Source organism: Arctopsyche grandis, chromosome 9 (genome assembly GCF_051622035.1).
Source record: "Arctopsyche grandis isolate Sample6627 chromosome 9, ASM5162203v2, whole genome shotgun sequence".
Classification (NCBI taxonomy): Eukaryota; Metazoa; Arthropoda; class Insecta; order Trichoptera; family Hydropsychidae; genus Arctopsyche; species Arctopsyche grandis.
Genome location: NC_135363.1, coordinates 925,633 through 950,936, shown reverse-complemented (window position 1 = coordinate 950,936; position 25,304 = coordinate 925,633). Strand labels below are relative to the sequence as shown.

General features: G+C 32.7%; 1 protein-coding gene across 1 annotated transcript in view; it reads left to right on the top strand.

Moving 5' to 3' along the window:
- LOC143916314 (uncharacterized) overlaps positions 1 to 25,025 on the top strand; it is a 48,720-nt gene extending 23,695 nt beyond the window's left edge. Inside the window, exons 4-6 of the mRNA XM_077437343.1 lie at positions 14,749 to 14,882; positions 19,655 to 20,051; positions 24,871 to 25,025. Of these exons, the coding sequence (XP_077293469.1) occupies positions 14,749 to 14,882; positions 19,655 to 20,051; positions 24,871 to 24,953 (614 nt within the window). The 3' untranslated portion in view covers positions 24,954 to 25,025. The remainder of the gene's footprint in view (positions 1 to 14,748; positions 14,883 to 19,654; positions 20,052 to 24,870) is intronic.
- The last annotated feature ends 279 nt before the right edge of the window (positions 25,026 to 25,304 follow it).

Below are 25,304 nucleotides of genomic sequence, written 5' to 3'. Positions count from 1 at the left end.
TATGTACATTGATAAGCGAGCTACATAACAACATGTGTGATATAAGCAATATTAAAAATTGCAAAAGCGACACAAACACGTTACAAAAGACGAACACGTTTGTACGCACACATATGTACAACACGGCATAAAGGCGCACTCACACGCGACTAATTCAACACAGTGAAAGCATCCACGTGCGAACTCACGCACAATAAATATTTTATCGCCGAAACTTAAGCGGCCACAAAAGCACCCTGTACATACATATATACGTAATACGGTGTGCGTATCGCAAATTCAATTGTTGATTTGATTACGCCACCCGATACCGAGACGGCTCGATTATCTCCGCGCATTAACATTTCAAATTTCCGTTTAATCCGGACGATCGGCACATTATCGGATTCCAAGGGCCCGACTTACCCATGGGGAGGGGTTTCACCTATTTACTAACCTCCTACCCCCCCCTACATTTACACCTACCTTACACACGGGAGATGTGATTCGGTACAAGTTTAATGCAGGCGCTGCGGGGAATCCCCGTCATCCCATTGTGTTCACGAGGACAGTGTGCGGTGTGTTTGTGGGATTCGGGAAACCCGGGGGGGGGTGTGGGAAACCTCCCTTCCGTCGTGTGATGGGAGGGTGTGGGGCATTAGAGACTCGCCTGCATTTTTCATGAGCGTGGATTTCTAAATCAACACCGGGCGGTCGTTGGGGCCCCCGTCGTCCGCCGGGATTTGCGGCCCCCGGGATAAAATACGGGACGTCGGGGACCCGACGACACGGGGACCTGCTAAATAATGGAAACCGGGATTTTGATACATCAATCCCTAGGAGCGCGGGAAAAACCCTCCCCCTCCCCTCCGCAGAGAGAGAACTAACCGAGCCGAACTAACGCGACCGCCTTGTGTTAATGAAAGATATCATTATCATATCATTAGCCGGATTATCATTTTATTTCGCTCGTTTCAGATTTATGCGATTCACTCGACACCAAAACAACCGACTCGTCGCATAATGTTCAAACTTGCCTCGCTAATGAAACTTTTATTAATGAGATCGATAAATTTCGTTAAACGACCCCGCCGAAAGTATACGCTGCGGATTTGACTGAAACATCCATTTTGTTTATTATCGTGGCGTTTAATTGAAGTTTTTCCGAGGATATTTTTTTAGCTGTTGAATTATTACATTGCTGAAAAAATAATTGCGGTTGTGACTTTCATATTCAAAATAGCTGAACCCGGCATGCGATGCAAAGCCAGAAAAAGGCATGCAATTCCCGTTTCACAATACATATTTCGTCTATTTTAATAACTACTGTTTCATTGGTCAACATCTATTTATACATATTATATATCTTGTAAGTATTTATATTATTATCTTATTTTAATGTGAGTATACATAGCATCATAGGGGCGAAATCTCAAGACTAATTACAATTTTTACTAGCCTCTTCTTACTTCACTTGCGATTTTATCGTCTGACGAAATTTGGGTTCTTGTCCGATCATTTTTATATATTTTCATAATATATTTTATACATATACTAGCTGAACCCGCCATACGTTGCAATGCCATAATAACGCATGCAATTCCAGTTCCCGTTCTCGTTCCCGATCCCGTTCCCGTTTGAAATAATTCAATTGTTTGTTTATTTTAACGCAGGTCGCGACACGAAAACATTTGCCAATGGCACTAATTCCCATTTTTCCCGTTTCCGTACCCGTTTTTGGGCGATTTTTTTTCACAGTAATCTTCCCGGACATGCATACAACAAATTCTGAAAATTTCATCGTAATCGGTTCAGTGGTTTAGGAACCCATTCGAGACACACACACAGACATTCATATTTATATATATATGTATATATATAGAAGATGTACTTGCTGAACCCGGAATTTGTTGCATTGCCACAATAACGCATGCAATTCCCGTTCCCGTTCCCGTTTTTGGGCGATTTTTTTCCCGTTCCCGTTCCTGTTCCCATTTGTCGGAAAAACACAAGTGGCGAACACATTTAACGTCTCTTCAAAGCCGTGTCGTCATAAAACAAATGGTAATGTGGTTACCAACGAACACATTTCCTTGACTAAACAATGGCGCTTCAAACTTTTGCGTCGGTAAAATCGTAATTATGAATATTATAACTAAGAGGTTTTTTATTCAAAGTAATAGTCATAAATAATACCAATAACATCAAATTGAATGTTAAAATATTGTCAATATAGACACGAAAAAAAATGATATTTTAATTAATAAAAAACTAAAGTGGTAATTATGTTTCTAGAAGTCTAATACAGTCCAGAATCGATGGATAAAAAAACGATCACGTTACACGTCCTTAAGGGCTTCTATTTTCTGTTTCCGATTAATTGAAATTCGGAATACTTTAGTGTAAATATCGAATTTCAATTTTCCACGTTTGTGGTTTAACGTATGTATCTGAATTTTTAATAAAATATTTCATTATTCAAACAATTTCTTCTTCTAATTTAATATTTATAATTTTTTTATTAAATTATTATAATAATATTTTATTATTTTTTATTTTTTATATTTATATTTCATTAATAATAAAATTAGGAAGAGCTCCTTTTCATTTTTGATTAATTCAAATTATTGAATATTCCGGGAAAAGCCGAAAATATGGGATCTTGAAATGTAATATACGTACATTAAACTTTAACTATTTTAATATAAATTACAAACTATGTACATACATAGTTAATACTTTGAAGTGATGGTATATAATATGATATACATACATATGTAATATAATGTATGAACATATATAATTTATTTATATACATACATCGTTAATTGTTTATTTTTTCTTTATACGTACAACTTTTTAAATAGAATGATTGAGATGAAATAACTGTATTTTTGAATATTAATTACTTATTTATGATCAAGTAGTACATTTATTTTGTAAAATCAGATCATAAATTTTTAGCGGGTACGAATATCATGGAACCTATAGAGTGAAGCTGATAAAAATCTTGTAAATAATAATAATTGTTAAGAGAAAACAAAATCTACATATCTAATGATAATCTGAATAGTAAATATTGTTGCGTAGTGGTGGGTGGAGGATCCGAATAAAAGGCCAAAGTCGCTTCACAGCATTTATTGGGTGATAAATGCCGAACTGGACGGAGCACGAACTGCCAGTGCTCCGTCCAGAATCCCGTCATATGGCCTAAGTACCTGCTTAAAAAAGGCAGGTCGCTCACTGCATCTTCCTCGACGCGTTTGTTTACCTATTGGTATAATCACGTACCAGATATGCAGTCCCACGGTCTCGCGCTGTCAGTTCTGAGAGCGGGAAATGACCGAATACCGTTACCGACAACTAAGTCCATTCGGGGGTCTCCATTGTTAGCCGACAGCACTTAAGCCTAGAGATAATCCCCTAATATATGGGAATTAAATAAAATTTCACTTAGAAAAATCATATTTCGACTATTTTTGTGGATTTCAAAACAACATTTTGTGGAAACAAATTTCGTTTATTTTATTGAGGTAAGCCAGTTATCAATAGATAGTTAAGAATAGTCGAAATATGATTTTTCGAAGTGGAATTTTATTTAATTCTCATATAAAGACAATTAAATATATTATCCCTATTAATTCAATTCAGATTCGTGTAAATACGAGTAAATACTAGTACGAGCTTTTAACTCGCAATTTTGCCGATTTACAATTCAGCACACTTCTAATTAACCCTTTTAAACGAAAACAAAAAATAGTGTGGCCAGAACACTATTCCAATAAATATGTTTCAATAGAAAATACTCAATATAAAATAGTATTAACAGTGGAAAAAAATCCCAAGTGAAACTGGACGACTACTTGGAGAGATTTGAAAGCTGAAAAGTACTACAAATGAAAGACAAAATACCCGACTATAGTTTCCAATATTCATTTTGAACATAAAACTGACAGATTTTGAGACATACATAGACCGAACAACACCAAGATATAGAAAAATCGATCTATAAGAAAAGTCATATCTCGTCTCTGAACCATTTTTCGTGTCGAAAAGTGTAATCTGCGATTGTGTTTATTCAATTTGAAATAAATGATATACAAATACATACTACATACATATGTTACGATTTCGATTTTGAATATTCAAAGAGAAAAGAATAAATTATTGTAAAATAAACTTTAGCAATGATGAAAGTTGGAGAGAAAATGGGATACAAAAAAAGAAAAGTATTGCTGTGGATCAAGTTAATAAGAGGAGTGTTAATTGATGCGTGATATAAGATATACGATAGAGTGGGGTTAACGTGGATATAAAGAGGTATTTGTGAGAAATTGAGAGACCTCAAAGAGAGGAGGAAGAAGGAAAGAGAGAGAGAGAGAGAGAGAACCCAAAGTAGTGGGACCGACTAAATATTGTATACACAACGGGTGATTGCAGATGGCGCGGCACGCTGGACTCGGATACATTGGAAACTTTATCAACAACTTCTATATCGTCTAGAATAATAGACGCTTATAACTTGTTAATGAGATACATACATATATTACAAGGTAGATGGATATTTATTTTTGCATAGATATATACCAGGAAGGCTTGACAGGAAGACCCCAATGCGCCTTCCTGGACAATTAATTACAAACAATGCAGCATTTTATTATTACATAAATAACGGTATTTCCAGAAGCTGATAAACACGAAATAACAATTAGTTAATTAATTAATTAAATAATTAATCCATTGAGACATCTATGGATTTTAGATTTGTACATATTTTTTACAAATTATACACACAATAAATACAGAAGATTTGTGACAACAGGCATAATGATTTTTTGCCAATTTTGAGGAACCGTTTCAACAATTATCAGTAAAAATTGGCAAACTTTGATAATAAACGATCGATTTGGGGTCACAAATACCTCCAAATCTAACCAGCAGTATGGCGGATCGAACCCACTGATCACTTGGTGCTTAACATACACGCTACCATTGAGCCATACTACTAGCTATATATTATTCACGTTTAATATTGGCCGTCGTACATCAACTCGAGGCTTAAACGGGAAAAAAACTTATTATCGGCTTGAGCCTTTTCGCGACGATTAACGACCAAGTGTTTTGTTCGTAAATATAGTCGATAATCTAATTATCATTTTTCCATGCTAGATTACTCAAGTTACTGTAATATTGAACACTAATATGATTATTTGGTACTTGTACGAATATTACATACATACTTGTGATTATTTTCTCGCATTACTTCAATAACTCAATATATAGAATTAATTACTCTGATTTATTTATAAGTATAGATCATTGTGGCACTACAGTAAAAACCTAATGCTCCACATTGGAACGTAAGAAAACAAGAAAAAAAGGACAAAATACACAATAAAAATTTTCAAATTAACAGAATATATTATAGTATATATAGTAGGGAATATCTTGCATCCACAGCCAGCACCAATGCATAATACACTATAAAATACACACACTCATTCATTCATCATTTTGAACAGGTGTACGGGTTGGATCGGTGAGTGTGTAATGCATGCACTCAAAAATTCCCGGGCTCCATCCCGTGTCCCGGGAATTGAAAAAGTCCGGGAAATCAGAAACCCTAATAGATATAACTTTATTTTAATTGGTGTATCAATTCCTTTACGAAACCACCCGATGAGATCAACGGGCACAGCACTCGTACATATGTATATAAATATAAAATCAATTTTCACTTCCATTCCGCAAACACTGACCGTATTGATAGCCCTATTATCATCCTGACAGAGTCCATGCGCCTCACTAAGCAGCGATGTATTTATGTATATTGACGGAGATTGACTCGAACATCGGTAGAGCAACCGACAACAACAACAACAACAACAACAAGTGCGTTTAATAAATGCGGCGTCGTTACCGGCCGAAATAATTGATAATAATTACGAGGCTGCAGAGGGGCGTTTTGTTACAAAATTCGCACGGAAACGGGCAGATTTATCACGTCCAACGGCCAGAATCCATCAATTGTACGTGTTTACGTTTCGCGCCAAACTTTCAGTACCCCCTATATACATACATATGTATGTTCCCCAGCATCCTGCTTAAATTATGTTTCAACCCGTTCCCGCCCATTATCCACATATCCCATTTCGGGGGGATGGAATTCGCCTCGCGCAAATCTAGGTGGATTTGCGCGAAACGCGAAACGCGAATCGCGAGATATCTCTGTCTCTCTATACACAACAGATAGAGTCTCGTGGGACTCGTACCTATGTACCTATGTACATACCTACGTGACTCTCTATTAAAACTTAACACATGTTGTGTTGTGTTATCGGGACCCGCTCCAATGAATTTATCGATCTCGATTGTCTCGGTTATTACCGTAATAATGCAGAGCGCGAACGCGGATCCAAAAATTAACGCCAATTTTACGCGATTCTGTTTTCTTCTTGCTCCGAAACAATGGAACAAAGGATTCAATATTATATTATATAATACGTATGTATGTGTATCTATGTATAATCGAATAAAAAAACAACACTCTTAATAGATTATGTTGTCTACCTTCTTTCTGCTAATCTGGTCGTTGTTTTAAGCCTTATATAATGGTATGCTGTTCTAACTGCAAGATCCCCATAATACTTAGTTGCAATCGAAGATCCTTTAACAACTCCAAGTAATCTTATTTTTTTTATAATTATTATTTTATATAAATCCTTAACAATAGTAATGGTTATACATATTATTAATATACATATAGCGGGGGCAACTATTTTGTGGAGCGTCTCTTTTTGAGTCTTGGGTAATATGGTGACACTAAATATACATATGTATATGCATAAAGAAGTGCTATCCTATATTATGTTATTTTTATTAGTATTTTTTTTATTTGAATCTTGCACCAATGCATCTTCCTGGACAATTAATTATGAACAAACAATGCAGCATTTTATTATTACTTAAATCACTGTATTTCAAGTAGCTAAAGAACACGAAATAAGAATTAATTAATTAAATAATTAATCCATTGAGACATCTATGGATTTAGATTTTGTACATAATTTTTATAAATTGTTCATACAGTAAATACAGACGATTTGTGACAACAGGAAAGATGATTTTTTACCAATTTTAAGGAACCGTTTCAACAATGATTGGAAAACTCTGATAAGAAACAATCGATTTGGAGTCACAAATACCTCCAAATCTAACCAGCAGTATAGCGGATCGAACCCACTGATCACTTGGTGCTAAATATACACGCTACCATAAATTTATTGCAAAAATTATGTACAGTATTTGAAAACCCAATTTTTTATTTTCAATTCTTCTTTTGTTAGTAATATAATTTTTACCAGTACATACATTTCTTTAAAAGAAGAAAATTAAGTATTATATCTAATATATAATTTTGAAATAGACTTTGTAAGTTTCTATCTTTGGCTAGAACTTCCACGAATAAAATTTCCATGACGACAATTCAATTGGTTGAATATTATATTTTTTTCGATTCAAATAAATTTAATAAAAAAACAAATGAATATTTACTATAAGATTCGCCATGTTTAAGATGTTTATACTACTAATACTGAGCGAAGCTGGGTAAAACAATTTGTAATATTATATTTAAGAGTTATTTAAAAATAATAAACACAAAGCGATGATTTTGTCAGAAACATGTAAAATGAATCACGTAACAAAATATTTAAATCCTACTTTAAAATGAATATGTTGTATGTGAAATGTATATTTATATAATAATATTTGTTTTTGGGAAAAAAATTGATTTGGAAAAACAAAGATAAATCAATAAATTTTACAAAAACGATCTGCCATTTAAGAGGAGTGATTGTATTTATAATAGTTATTGACTTGAAACACACAAAAAAAAAACAAAGAAAAAGCCTATTAATTAAATAAATAAGTATTTAAATTCAATTTGGAGAAAAAATATACATTTTGACACGTTTTGTTAAAATTTTTAATTTTTTTTAATTAAGTTTAAACTTAAACTTAAAAGTTTAAACACTTTTTTTTATATCTATGTATGTATAGGTATATTCAGTTGTGAGATTTGAAAGTTTTGTTTTGAAATGAGCTATTTAGCTATTTAACATTTTCGCGAATGTTTGTAGTAGTAAAAAGTAAATACTTCACTTTGATAAGTATCTATATAAACACAGACTTCCTTATTACTCAATCCTTATCCTTACTCAAATCCTACTAACTTTGTTTTGAAAATTTATGCAGCCCATTAATAAAGTTATTCACATCTACTTCATTTATATTTTTCTTCTTTAGAAGTTTCTTCTGCTGAACGTTGAAATTGCATCTTTTGCGATAGTTTTAAACTGAGAATCTTTCTCACAAAAATTTTCAATGACAAATGAATTTTATTTAACTTCGTTGTTTTTTTTTAAGTAACCGGAACTTGCAACGTCACGTAAGCGTGTACTAAGGCTTCTGTTTTAATAGAGACGCGCGTTAATTTAAAGTAAATCCGCCGAATAGACACACTGAGCAGGAAAGGGGTGCAGATAAAGGGGCTCAACAATAAAACATGGGGAAAAAGTGGCAACGACCTAGTTTTGCGAACGGCATGGGGAGTTCTTTAGCCGGCGAGAAATCGAGAAGTGGCCGTAAACATAAATTTGGCGATCGGAGAAAAGCCCCGGCACACGTCCGAACCTAGGAAAGGAAAAATACGTACGTCTCTGTAAACACACACACGAACATACATATGTAGATATATTCGGGAGGCAAATAAAAGTTTAAAAAGCCGAATGTTTCAATCGTGCAGCGGCCACTTTATAGCCCCAATTGTGCCAAAGTGGCGTTTTGTATTTTATCTGGCGCTTACGCTTACCGACCGGCCACTTGAGCACGACTCGAAAATAAACTCGACGTGAAATACGTGTAGCCTTTGAACACGTACACCTATCGGCTGGAACAAAAGCTCCTCAAACCTCTCCCTCTGTGTGTGTCGGTGCATGTGTATGCGTGTATGTTCAAACTGGCGATTTTTCAAATGTGAAACCCACCCCCCTTTTGCCAAATCCAAAGGCACACACACACACACACACACGTTCCGCTTTGTCTTTGTACGAGAAGGATGTAGGATTTGCCCCGAATGTTAACGCTTCCGCACTGTTTTGGCATTGAAGTTTGAATATGTATATACAGGAAGTTAATAAACTTTTTTTTTGTGCAGTTTCAGCCTTTTATTAATTGCGTAATTAGAATGAAAGACTGCTTATTTGAAATCACGTTTCAATTCCCTTCTAAGTAAAATTGTCAACAGGACAATCTAAAAGAACTGATGTACGAATGAATCTCACTACGCTGGAGACGAGAAGAGTTTGATTTTGATTTTTGATTGCTTTTTATTATTACTAAATTATATTCACAATACATCTGAACTGAGCCAGAGAAACTGAGAACTGAGCCAGGAATCTATTGACTTTGACAACATTTCTGACAGTCCATTGTACTCAACAACACCCCTGTACACGATACTCCTCCTTGATCTGCTTAATTTTAGATACTCAACTATTAACTTATTCTTACCTCTAGTATTATTTTTGATTTTTAAATGCTTTTTATTATTACTATATTATGTTCACAATACATCTTACATCTCATTTTTAATAGCTACTGATCTACTGATCATTTTCTATTTTTCAATTTAAATTTAATTTTATTAGTAATCATAGTATTATATTAGTCTAATGTTAATGTACAGCACAATAGATAAATGAGCTCAATAAACTTTTTACAATTCTTATAAAAATGTTCATAATACATCTAATACACAATATTAACTAAAGACTCTCTTAAGTCGACGATCTAAAGCAGACGAGAAGAATAAGAGGTGACGTAGTGAAAGTCTTTAAAATAATACATAATCATTATATTTGTTTTATGTACAAAACTCATAACATACGTTCAATGAAAACACTATCAGATTCCAAAAAGAAAATTACAATTACAAGTGGTTACAGTTTGGAATAGTCTTCCCAACAATGTAGTACATTCTGAAAACCATAACAACAATTCTTCTATTCTCTTATGTCGTTTTTTTTACATGTTTAATTTTTTTCTTATCATTGTTATGGATATATTTTTGTTTCTATTTTATTTTTTTATTCAATATTCTGCATGCCTAAAACAAAACAATCAAAAACAAACTTTTACTGAGAGACTTGGCAAAAAAAAAAATCGGCAAAGTGAGAATTCCTTATTCATAAAGCATCGATAAACTTTTATTATTAAACCGTTATATTTACTTATTTAAACGAATCTCTAAAGAGCACTTTCAAGACGGACGCTATTTTTGAAATTTGCCATTTTTTTTAATAAAAGCGATTTCAAATATCAAAGCTATCATAATTTAAAATATACATACATACGTATATATGTATACAGCCTTTCCTTAAAAAGGCTATTAATTTAAATTAGTTAGATATTGACATGGCTTACAAGTACATACTTAGTTTTAATAAGCTTCGGGATAATCCAACACTCGTTGTATTGAAAAGGTGAGTTTTTAGCGATACAATTGTATTGTATATATTTGTAAAAAGGTTCTTATATTATATATCCGGGTATGTATGTGTTTTTTTTATATATTTTTCAATGATATCCTTTGCGATGCTCGTCCTCACAAAAGGGTTAAAGGCAATTTCATGGCCAAATGTTTGGCGAGCTTCACGCACGCGTACAAAAGGACTACTCCGTTCGAATCGAGAGGAAAAAAGGGTGTACGTATACATGTGTGTGTGTGTATACTTTTGGGGTTGAAGGGAAGGCAGTAGCGATCTTGTTTCGACGAATCTTCTAGACGAGTGGTCAGCGAAAAAGGGAAATGCCGATTGGAGATGGTCCAGTGAACAGAAATGTGTCAAATTTCGACGTCAAACGTTGTCACGGTAAACGGATATTTCGATTTGTTTTGTTTGAGATTTGAAACTGCGATTCATGTCACACGATATACGATCAAATCTGATACGATACTCACTTCCGGTGTCTTGGTTACACCTAACACACAGTTGTACGATTTCATCCAAACAAAACACCATTATTTTATATAAAGAAACGGCAGGTACATTATACGTATATACAGCACAAGAGAGATAATACTTTTTATATTTAATTTATTATACATATGTATGATCTATTTGATATTTTCAAAGAATATTTAATATAATCCTTCCTTAACCTTTGAAGGACGGAGCGTCGAGATCGAACGAGTGTCTTGAACCGGGGTTGAGTAAGACTCCAGTAGTTTTTAATCAAAATACAGCTTTTCTCAATACAAATGAGTTCAATATATATCTTATTAATCATTTTATACATCAACATAAAAAAAGTTTTAGTCCTATAGCATGTTTTTGACTAGTTTTGTATTAAAAAATAACGACAAGCATCAACATGCAAACGCACATAGGCCAACAGGTGACTGCATGACTCAATAGCCACAAGCCAAAAGCGACAAAAACAATAGCTTACGAAAATATAGCTGTCTTTTTCTCTCGCATTGATTCATCGATCAACAAGAATATGCAAGCGAACAGTCAAAAACATGACTTATTGCTACCGTCTTTAAATCATACTTTGGAACGTAGAAATGTATAAATGTATTTTTTTACGATGTACTCCTTTTCTAAATCATACAAAATAAATTTCTTGTAGTTCATTCTAGGAATACAAGTAATATAGGGTGTATAGCTTTGAAAACCATATAGTTACGAAAACCGTAAAAATTGGGGCACTTGCATACCCCACTTCAGTGAGGCAGGGTTAATCTGACGCATATGGTTATCATAAGCATATGATAACCATTTTATGACAACTATATACATATTTACAAAGAAAAATTTTTAAATAACTTTTTCATATTCATACATGATTTATTGAATCCCAATTAAGAAATCAAAAGATTGTATTTATTATTTTTTTGTATATGTATAATAATGCAGTCGAATTTGGCAGAATCGCTTTGTATTATATTTCACACAAAGGATGTTCGTATTATTATTATATATTGTCGTTTTACTATACATACATACAATATATATTTCGGCAAATCCACAAACAAATAATGATCGTTTCCTTTGAGAGTGTGGGTCAATTTTAGACAACAATATCGTCAAACATCACTCGAAAAAAAAGCGTTTCGGTAAACACGAAGATCGACGAGGGGAAAAAATAGAAATAATAATGGTATTTCTTTTTTATGGCCCCGTAAAATTTTCGTATTTATACGTATGTATGTATGTATAGTTTCAGATTCTACTTGTTTACGTTAATTCGCAATTGGTAAAAGTAAAATGTTTCGTTTCAATGCTAATTTTAGAATCGGCAGTAGAAAATGTAAATACGTCCTTAAAATAAATTATTTTTCATTGAATTTTATATACCTATATGTACGAATGTATTAAAACAATGGTTCTCAAGCTTTCGGCCACCAGCTAGGGCTTCTGATTTCTCGGACATCCTCAAATCCCGTAACAAGGGATAAAGTTTAGAATCGTTCCCGGGATCCCGGGATATATGATGTAATTTTTTTATCTATGATAACTCTTTCACTTTATCAATTATCTCACCTTTATCAAAATCTAAAAGAGTTTCTTCCATTGCGAAATCGTCAATAAAAGAAGGATACACTTGCTTCATAATATTATGGTTTCATCGTAGGACATACATACATTGGCCTTTTGCGTTTTGATTGAAAACACTTTCCAGGACATCAAAATTGTCCTGTTTTTATTTATAGAACAACAGCTCCTGGAAATTTCTGTCCCGATTTAACCCGAGCAGAAAACCTACCACCAATCTATTAAAAGGAATATAATAGGAATTCACTTATAATTCTTGATGAAACCTTAAAGGAGGATAAAATTTGATGAAAGCTTAAAAAAACTATTAAATAGCTTAAAGAAGCCATTTGATGAAGCTAAAGAACGCTCTTTTTTATACTTCTACATATAATTTTTTTGTAATTGAAATATCTTATTTGTATGAACAAAATAATTGTTATTTTGCCTGTGGCATAATTTATTGACAACTAGTGGTTTTACCTGGCTTCGCTCGGTATTTGTAATATAAACCACTTAAACATGGCTAATGTAATAGTTAACATTTTATTAAATTATTTTAAATAGTTTTATTTAATAAATTTAATGTCACGGATACTACGAACCAAAACTTACATGTGTACATACATATAGAGTCTCTTTCGAAATTATATATTAGATTAAATATGTAATGTTGAATAAGGGTATACATACATATATAAAGTTGCCTACATCGCATGTTTTTCTTTCAAAATTATTTAGCATGTGGTATAAAGGGAATATTTTGTTTTGTAAATTTAAAAATAATCTCCCCCCCCCCCCCCAACAATTTAACGCATAATACAAAAATGAAATGAAAGAATATTTATATTTATATGTAGCCAGCAGAATGGCTTAATGGTAGCGTGTATGTTTAGCACCAAGTAATCAGTGGTTCAATCCGTCATACTGCTGGTTAGATTTGGGGGTATTTGTAACTACAAATCGATCGTTTCTTATCAAAGGTTGGCAATTTTAATTGATCATTGTTGAAATGGTACCTCAAAATGGGCAAAAAATCATCTTTCCTGTTATCACAAATCTTCTGTATTTATTGTGTGTAAAAATTATGTACAAAATCTAAATCCATAGATGTCTCAATGGATTAATTCTGTAATTAATTCATTCATTCATTGTTTTTACGTGTTCTTCAGCTTCTTAAAATACGGTGATTTATGTAATAATAAATTGCAGCATTGTTTGTAATTAATTGTCCAGAAAGGCGCATTGGGGTCTTCTTGTCAAGCCTTCTTGGTATATATTATATCTATGTAATAAATAATAATAATAATGTAAAACAGTAACTCCGATATTTAACAATTGAAAATACATACAATGTACAATGTTCACTTCTGATCTCAAAAATAAAAATAAAAATTATATTTAACTAGCTTTATTACCCGGCTTCGCTCGGTATTTGTAATATAAACCACCTAAGCATGACTAATCTAATAGTAAACATTTTATTAAATTTATTTGAATAGTTTTATTTTATATAAATTCATTTGAATAGTTTTATTTTATATAAATTCATTTGAATAGTTTTATTTTATATGAGTTCATTTGAATACTCTTTTGTTTTTTTTTATTAAATTGACTGTCACGAACAAACAAACATACATATATAGTAAGTATCTTATAAGAAAGGTCAAAGCTCTAGGGCTTCGCCCTCAGCGCCTACGCCCCCGGGAACTTCGAATCCTTTGAATCGGAAAAAAAGGAATTATCTGTTCAATGACGTCAGAACAATAGACTGTTGACGAAAAATAAGTAGGTACATAAATACATAAATACATACATGCATATACAAACAAACTTTAGTGTTTTATATAGTAGATAATATTTTTAATAATATACCGACCTATGTACATATGTATATACATATTGTATGCATGTTTCCCAGAAATAATTATTTATTATATTTTTCTCAGTTAAAGAGCATATGGATTGAACTTCATATGTTCTTTAACTTAACTACAGTCCGCTTTTGCAAAAGAGCGTAAATTTTAATTAAAATGGAAAAAAGAACGTTTATTTATTTTTTTGTTAAATTTTTCGCAAGCTTTCCATGGTAACGATCGTTCCATAAGTGGTATACAAGTATGTGTATGCACGTACGTACAAGTAAATGTATATATTTTTGTTTCAGAGTTGCCAGATGGGGCACCGGAGCTGGTGGCCGAGCGGATGAGGGTGGCTGCGGGAGACACCCTCAAAGCCAGGTGTACGGCTCCCCCCTCCTACCCCCCGGCCAACCTAACTTGGTTCCTCAACGGAAATTCGGTCAGTGAAACCTAACCTAACCTGTCGACGACCGATTTTACGACGCGCCTACTGTCGCATCACTATTCCCGACACGCGCGCGTCGTTTCCCGTTTTTCCGATCGTTTTTCCCGACACACACACATATACGCATGCACATACATATAGGTATATAAAAAGTAGCTGTGTATATCGGCGTTTATACGGTTCCATTATATTGGCCGGTACTAAATCACGGGTCGCCGCAATAATAGGTTTTGTGTGGTGGTGAAGTGGTGGTTTTGGGGAGGGTAGGCTCGCACAAGACGCACGTGGTCGCGATCTAATTTTCAGAAATAATCCGGCATTTTTCTTTTCTTTCTCTCCGTATCTCTCTTTGTGTGTGTGTGTGTTTGTGTCGGAGTGGGTTTTCCTTCTGTTAGTGTTCTAGCCGAGCGAGCGGGAAAAATCGCGGAAAACCTAAGCGGCCGCAGACAGACGAATTTGTTTCGAGGGGATGGTGGGGTTCGGAAACACCCCAGAGAAAAGAGGAAAGTGGGTTGTGATGAGCGAGAGCTCGCTCTGCGCCTTGTGTGAAAAATTCTACGGAAATAACGCAACACTTTTCTCCCTTTTAGAGACGTCTTCCAAATATAATACACGTAATAAATATTAATATGAAATTTTTGGCTTTAAAGTCATATGTGAAATTTTTTTTATTTATGTTCCGAGACGAGATTTACGCTTCGAAATAAATTACGTATATTATTTGCAATTTAAAATCATATAAATTAATTCTGCTGAAATTAATTACTTCCATTTGAGACTCATCAAATGAATCTTTGAAAAGATTTTCCTTTTGACAACTTAATTACAATCAAAATTAATCGAAAACTGGTGTTTTTTTTTCAATAAACATATCAAATAAATGCCATGACAAAATATTCGTTATTAAAATGAATCACATATTATACACACATTAACTGAAACGCGGGAATCCAGTAATTTTTTCATTTCTTTAATGAATTATTTTTTCAAAATACAGTTTGCTTAAAAAATTATGATACCATTTGCCATTTATTGTATGATTTCTGGTCTTGAATTATAAAAACATTTCCATAAGAGAACTTGAAAAAAATTTAAAGAAACTACCTCATATCAATCGTTTTGGGAGCAATTGATTTCAAGCAATTCTTCTTAGTAGTTTATCTTGAACAATTAACCATTTACTGACGAATTATTTAAATTATTTATGACCTGTAAATTTTTTTAATAAATTGATAATGGTATATTATGATGTCTTATGAATTTATTTAATTATGTATATACATACATACCTGTATTTTTTTTACTAAATTGACATTGGTATATTATGATGTCTTATGACAAAAAATGACCTATAAATTCTACTTCCTATGTGGAAATTTTTTTCGATTGACCATTACAATGTGTACTACAAATCGTAAATCATCCTGAACAATTTATCAAAAGCTCGTACGATCTATTTTCGCCGGAATAAAAAACGAAACACTCTTTGACTATGTACTATACACGTTTGTATGAATATGTACACATCTCGTATTATTAGTAATCGGTCATTTATCACTGTGTATAATTATAAACCAGGTCTATTCAGCTTCGTTGTAAAATAGTAGTGATACATAGTTAATCAAAAGGACTCGGGTATCCTTGAAATGTCCGCTTATCTGTTTTCGAGAGAGGAGAAAGGATCATGTTCGTAATAATACCTGTAATGTAAGAACGATTTATTGCCCAAAATACGTATCTGCTAGTGTTTAGGTGAATACAAATCTACCCATTTACATACAATTACGCTCTTATATATAATATATAATGCGAAATGCAATACATATCATTAGCACACATACCCATATTACACAATTTATTATGCTATAAATATTCTCGTATCAAGTCTTAAATAAATAAACAGTCAATGTTGGAATTGGTCTAAACGGAAATTGCATTTCTCTCAAGTCGCATACGATTCTATGTAAATTTATTGCTTTATGTCAACATTTCAAATTTTGTTATATAAATTCAAAAATACGTTTATTTGTATATACATACGTATATTTTATGTGCATATTAAGTATATAAATATTTTTCATCCACGATCCGAAATCAAAATCTTGTTTTTTTTTTTTTATTTAATTTTCTGCCTTATTATACAACATACGCTGGAATCGTTTCAATACGGAAAAAAACGTTTTATTTATTTACAGAGATATTTCCATAATGAACTCTCCCTCTTTCCATTCGCTCATATGGTAAAATGCGTACGGTATGTTTCATAGTTGATGCCCCACATAAAAAATAAAAATAAAAATGGTGGGTTTATAAAAATACCTTAAGTACTTTAGGATCTGAAATTCAGCACATTTCGCGCCATACATACGAATATTTCCTCCCACTCTTCTCAGAATTGTTTTCGCGCTTACATATATTTGGATTCTAATATGTAGAGCTTGAACTAATCCGCAGGAGAATTGTCGTGAAAAACCCTCGCAATGCAAATGGGATAAGTTCGGAAACTGTTTCGTTCGATGATCACTTAGTTTAATTATAGCGAATGTGAGGACATGTGGCTTGATTGCATCAAAAGCTGCACAACTGGGTGCATGTGCAATGCGCATTCTAAAACTTGCAAGTTCGTCTTCGTCGGCTGAAATGTCGCGAATTGCATCTCGCGCAGACTTGGCTATGCAACAATAGAAACTCGACCAATACTGTTCCAGTTTTGGCACTTGATTCCATTATGCAGCCGAGTTTCTGATAAATTTACATGCATTCGAACAATTCCCGAACCCAGCGATGCTAAAATTAAACGTACAATACATACGTATATAACACAATATAATACAAAAGTGCCGGATGTATTTCGTTGATTAAATGTTGGATAACTCATCGCGGTTATGGATTAAGTCGACAAAGGCAATCGAAACACCGGAGGGCAAGATTTCGGGACTCAAAGGCCACCTAATCGGTAGGGTCAAAAGTCGCTCAAGTCAAAGGAACAACTTGCCTTAATGTCGATGGAAAAAGTCTTGAGGGTTGTGAGAATTTTGAAGCGAGGTTGCGTGACCGATAAACCGTTATTACGCTCTCGAGTGGGTGCGATTAAGGGTTTAACTTTAAGTGGTGAAGGCGGATGTTTTGTTCCTGGGGATTGTGGACAATTGACAAGTTCCATTAAGATGAGAAGGCTCGGAATTCAAAAGGCTGTAGATGAATTCAGATGATAATTATGCTCGTTTGAATTTTAACAATATGTATTATACGCTCCTATAAGTCAACACTCAAATAGGTCAAATAGTAGAAGTCTCCGGTAAAGAGACGTGTGAAATTAAGATAGAGTTCATTTGGACGAACGAATGTGGTTTTTAAATAAAAAAAATCCACTTTGCCCGAAGAAATGTGTTTTGCCAGTGATGACGTATGGATGTGAAACATGGACATTGAATGCCAAGTTACTACACAAAGTCCAATGCATTCTAAGAAGTATGGAAAGTTGTATGCTTAGCATAACGAAGAAAGACAGGAAACGGAATAAGTCGGTGAGAAGTACAATGACAAGAGCTGTGAATATAGTAGATAGGGTGAAAAGATTGAAATGGCAATGGTTGGGTCACGTGGCTAGAAGAATGGATGAAAGGTTGACAAAAAAAGTTCTAGAATGGTACCCGAGAGAATTAAAAAGGGTAAAAGAAGGACCGCAGGGAAGATGGGTGGACGAAATTAGGAAAGTGTGTGGGGTGAGATGGATGAGAGTTGCGCAAAATAGAGATGAGTGGAAGCGTGTTGGAGCAGTGAATGGCGAATGACTGCAGATGATGATATCAATGATTGGTTTTGGAAAATAATTAATTATTTAAATAATTGATAATTGACGCCAAATGGGATTACTTTTTTTTTATATAAAAGTTACCCATTCACAAATAATTTTTTATATAAATGTATGTAAGTTTACTTAAGTTGCACTGCAAACAAATAAGAGGCCAATTTTTCATAAAAAAATTGATTTTAATGTAGTATATTATACTTTTCATGGATCAGTGGCCACATTTGATGACCTCTACTCTACAAATAAGCCCTTGATAAAAACTTGAGGAGCACTCTAAGATATATTTATTTGGTGTTCCTTTCATAAATCAGAAAAATTCGAGAAAAATGGTTCTGTGATTATTGGTTACAAAGCTCTCGCCCAAAAGTCACTAAAATCTCTCTAACGGAACATCTGGCAGTCGAAAAGTCCATCATACTAACGATAACTATCATACTAACGAGAACTCGACTGCCAAATATTCCGTATTCGCGATTTTCATTGCAAAAATTGTCTTTTGGGCGATCGCAATGTGACTAATAATCCAACAACCAAACTTTTATACTCGGATATTTAAAAAAAATATTTTCGCACCTCTACCTATTTTAAAACATTTTGTTATATGCTCGCGCAACAAAATATATAAACGTTTATACACCAGTGATGTTTTAAAAATGTTTCATACGGAATTTTAGTTTGTTCCGTTTGAAACGAAATCCTTTGAAGAAGTTTTCTAGAAATTGAAGACAAAAGTTGATTTGAGTAACTTTGAACGCTTGCTGCTAAAAAAGGAAAACTCCTGCTTTTTTATAAAAAGAAATGTACATTTCTTTTTTTTGCGCATTAAGAAGAAAACTTTATAAAGCACATCTTTTTGCGTGCAATACGGCGGCGCGTTTTAAGAAATTTAAATGTAACTTTTGTTTTGAACAAAGTTGAATTATTTATATTAACATAAAGATATCGATTTCAGATGAACTCCACAACGACGGAAGTGTTGCCAGAAGTGGACGACTTTCATAATGGGGGCCCAAAGCATCCTGTAACTACAACGACCACCAGTACCCAAGCACCGTACTACTATTACGAGCCTGGAGCCAACGGTACTTCGTACATTTGGAATAATCGAGGCCACGACTCTATCTGGCTGCCAGAAGTGAAGATCCCCGAAGAACCGACCACGAAGAGGAGGAGAATGTCCACGCTGACCATGGTCGTGAACCAGGAAAGTCTCAGACAAGGCACTTTGAGTCTCACGTGCAAGGCTTCCGTATACAGTCTGTACAGTGCCCAAGCCGAATTGCTCCTGGCAGCTGAAAGACCCCAGATTGCTCCGGTCGTTGTCCTGGCCACTGGACATACGCACAGTGGTGAGTTTAAACTAATTAAATTATGTGCCTGAATGCGATATTTTCCACCTAAGTGAGAGTAGATTATCGGATATCATTTTAACATATTTATCCGGTAACCTGCGCTCATCATTATTTTCTTAATTAATTTGAATGTGATTTATGTGTGGAATCTTAATCTACTTTCTTCCATTTGGGCCTAGCTGTGATTATATTTTTTATTTTTATTTTATTTTATTTTATTTTGTCTTTTTCTTTCTCCTTATGTATATTTTTAGGTACTATTTTATTTTTTATTTTTTTGTTCATTGTAAAAACTAAGAATAGGATTTGAGGATTTTATTTATTTGATTTTTACACCTTTGTTTATTTTTTTTTCTTGTGTATTATGTTTTCTTTTTATTTTTCATTTTATCATGTTTTTCTGCCTTTGCATTTTTGCTTTTTATTTTATGTATTTTATTTTTTGTTTTTCTTTATCAAATTGTGGCACATTAGGTTCTTTCTGTTATGCCACAATGGTCCAAAACTAGCTATAAATAAATATATGAATTAATTAAAATAATATAATAATATTGTCCGAGACAATATAAATATTTGATTTCGTGTCCGTTGCTTTTTTGACGGTATCCAGTCATTTTACCCAAGCCGGAATTATTTTTCCCGAGCATTGGACATTATATTAATGAGCAAACGCAATAGGCTTTGATCTTTATATACGTTTATATGTTTGTATGTATATATAAGCTGTCGTATATAAAAGATGTGTTTTTTTTGTCATCATTTCATTTAAGAAATTGATAGGTTTTTCTTCGGGTCAAATACATATGTACATATATACTAGGGGTTCCAAAAAGCCGCCCGAAAGAAAAATCCCGGTTTCGGTATTTTTACAAATAAAAACCCGGTTGACGGGCCTTCACTGGTTTCAGAAAATTAAGATTTTTTTGAAGTTTTAAATTTTATATCGAAAAAAAAATTGTAAATGTATGTATATATTTTATTATGCAAAATAATAATTGCTTATAAATTAAAATGAGTTATAAACATTATGAACTTTCATACGATCGTTATTATAACAAATATCACGGCTGTAAAATGGCAGATCCTAAATACGCACAAATTATTAAATGATTTAAAGAAGCTACTATCAAGAAGAAGAACACACAAAAACGACAAATTATGGAAAACCCAATTTGACGAAATTCTGAAAAGCCTTGTGTAGGTTATTGAAACTACTCTCAATAATATTTATTGGTTTATGACATGGTCTTCGTCCATTACTATCTCAAATCCACCGCTAAGTGCCGTATCTTTTTTGTTGTTCAAAGAAATATACGCCTACTCCCTGAGAAAGTTTGGATCCAATACACATTTTTTTTTGATCTTTCATAGAAATTAAAATTTATAATAGTTTGTTGAGGATAAAAACATTAATTAAAGGAAACCTTAATGGTTAAGGAAAAACCTTAAACAGGAACCTTAAGGAAAGCCGGTTGATCGAGCCAAAAAAGTCGGTTTTTTGAAAATAGTCAAAAAGCCGGTTTTTCAGTTACGGTTTTAAGCCGGCTTGGAAGCCCATATACATACATACATATGTACATATGTTCAAACACATATTTAAAATTATTAAATTAAATTATTTTTTTTATTTAATTTGTACCTACTAAAGTGCTACAAATTAGATAGTTCAAGCTAACCAGCACTTCCATTTAAAGTTATTTAAATCAAAAAATACTGGTTTACAAGTACATAAATTATCAATCGTTTTCTATATTAGAAAATTAATAAAAAAAAATTTGTCATATTTATTTATCATTTTCTTCGCGAGCTATGTATAGGTAGTTTCCAACCAAAACACAACTACATAAAAAAATAAAATGTAATATTATGAATAAAAAACATTAAAGATCAGTGCTAAGCATGCATACAAATATGCGCACAAATATCGCATTCCAATTTTGAACATTTTTTAAAGCGCATTAAGAACATTTTGTGAACAATATTTTTTATAACCCTTTATTTCAACTTTTAATGGCTGTAATAATGTTATTATTATTATTAAAATATGTATATGTTATATATTTAGCATGACAAAAAAATTAAAATTCATGTTATATATTTGGCATGACAAAAACATATGTATGTACATACATATATCCAGTTATTATTTTTATTTTATTTGTTAGTATTTTATTATTTTTTAAGTATTTCATGCTTTGTGGATTTTCCTGCAGAAGTAATGACTTACCGGTAAATATGTATATATATGTATGTACCGGTAATAAACTTCCTAGTAACTACATATATACATATGTACATACATATGTATGCAAATAATGAAGACAGATATTTTATAAAATTTTAACATAACTTGAACTTTAGATATTATCAATAATTTAATTAAAAATTTACAGAATATTTTGTAAACGTTTTCTATTTCATGTGTAACACGTTTTCTGAATATAGATAATTAAACAAAATATAATATAATAAAAGGAAAACATTCCGAAATTTTCACCGCGCTTACGAGCAACCTCCGTTAATGTGTTCGACCCGTTCGAAGCGAAAACAATTTTTTTTATATATTTTTTTCTGTTTCGGAAAAACCGGGAAAAATCATCATAAAAGTTGCGCGTGATAACGTTTAGGATGCAAACGGTTATTTTATACGAAACGGTTAGAGACCACCGATTAGAATGCGAAGCGAAATAACACAGTTGCGTAGTAATTGTTTTCATTTCGAAAAGTTCTCATTGTATAATACACACATACATATCACATCAGCGAACCCCAAACGAAAAAATATCAATAATTGCGGAAAAACAATCCATACAACTATACAAACAAACACCGAAAAGTGCCATGTCATATGAAGAATTATTTTGACAAAGTATTACCTCAAATTGACTGATGAATATACTAAACATTTCTATAAAGATTTTTTTCTCTTTTTGAAAAAAAATATGGGCATTGCTTATTTGCAAAAATTGACAGCAGATTTGTATGGTAAATGTTTAAAGATCTCGAATGACCACAGTTAGAGATTCTAATATGAAGTTTAAGAGGTACCCAAGATATAACACTACCGTATTAGGGCTTACAAGCCGGTTTAAATCGAAACCGAAAAGCCGGCTTTTTAAGGTTTTCTTTAATTAATGTTTTTTCCTCAAAATTAACAACTATGAATTTCAAATTTCTATGAAAGATCAAAATAAATATGTATATCTAAACTCACTTAGGTAATAGGCGTATATTTCTTTGAACAATAAAAAAAAGTACAGCACTTATGGGTTTCTTTCAGATTTATTAATGGACGAAGACCAGGTCATAAACAATAAAATATTATTTAAAGACGTTTCAATGACCTACCCAAGTTCAGATATAAGAGTATAGAAAACATTGTTATCGCAAGACCTTGTACTTGACAAAAAAAAGTGGTCGTAAACTCAAATGCTCTATGGTAAAATGTATTGGAATTTCCGGAATATAATTGATTTTTCTTCGAAGGAACTGGAATCCCTTTAAATATCGAGGCCACATACCTACTTTTTATTATGGTTTTAAAATGTTTGTAATACGCCATTTCTAATGAATTTGTTTCCGAAATTTGCAAAGGTTTGACAAGCTTTGGGATTTTTAAGTTAAAGCAGATCCGTAAAAACAACTTTAAAAGATGGAAATATTTCAACTCAGAGCAAATCTCAGCAGTTTTCTTAATATCTACATATTCTTAATACCTATTCACGATTCCACAATTATAGTTTTTCTGCGAGGTTACACATTATTTTTTTAATAATATATTCTTGGTAGTAACTTATTTAAATTATTTGTGCGTATTTATGATCTGCCATTTTACGGCTGTGATATATAATACAAATTGTATTATTTGTAATAATAATATAAAATAATGATCTTATGAAAGTTCGTAATATTTAATTAAATTTATAAAAACCTATTTTTTTGCATAATATAATATACTAGTGTTTTGCCCATTGAAATTTCAACGGGTGGTTTCGGAAACAAATTGATACATGATTAAAAATAAACAATACGTATAGTAATAATTAATCGGAAGCGGAACTAAAACAGAAATCGGGAATCGGAACTGAAACAGGGATCGGTATCCAGAACTGAAAATGGAGTCCGTATCCGAAACAAAAAGAAATCCAAAACCGAAAATGAAAAATAAATCAAGATATAGAACTGAAAAAGAAATTGGGATCCGGAACTGAAACAGTAATCGGGATCCGGAACTGAAACCGACTCCCACATGCGCATGTTTCACCCATGCGTTTGTGAAATCCCTGTGTCCTCGAATACTCGGCTGTGATTGGTTCCCCGTACTTGTCCACGTTCTGTCCGTTACATGTTATTGACACATTGTTTTTATTATTATATACATTTTTTTTCGATATAACAATTTTCTAAAACCGGTGAAAGCCGGCCAACCAGCTTTTTATTTGTAAAAAAAAACGAAATCCGGATTTTTCTTTCGGGTGGTTTATTGGAACCCCTACGTCCGTATAACATCGCTGCTATTTTTATTATTATTATTATGAAGGAAAATTGTAGCGTAGCGTACGATATGTATTATATTTTGAGTCGAAGTGACGATTGACTAAAAAAATATTCATTTTGATGGCTATTTATACGCGATGGTCTTTTTATAACATAAAAACGGTTAACATATTCGTCGGCCCCGTATAAAAATTTCGCACGGAATGACATTTTTTATCACCCGCTAAAGTTATTGCGCATCACGTCGGAATAACCCTTTAACGCACACGCACGTTCAATAATTCAACCCCTTATGTGTGCTTTTTTGTGTTCTCCTTAGGTGCTGCTTCCACTACTACTGTGGCGAACGGATGTTTGGCGATCGTTCTATCAACGATTTTCTCCAAGACTGCTATACGGTAACGTCATAGACGAAAAACAAAGGGTGTTTAAAAAATATTTATCTTTCAATACACGCATCCAATGTTTGCATTGAAAAATAATAAGGAATAATGCTTAGGAAAAAAAAGTTGACGAGCGGAATGTTTGTATATTATAAAATTAACTTATGAAAATTTTATTTTCGTTGATGTCAAATAAAAAGTGATAAAATGTTTCAATAGATATATTACATATGTATATTATGGAAAAAATTGTATTATTATTATAATATTGAAATGAAAAAATAATAATAAAAATAAATTATTTGTGTTTAGATTAAATGTATGCATATAATAATAATAATAATAATAATAACTAGATAATTCAATATAA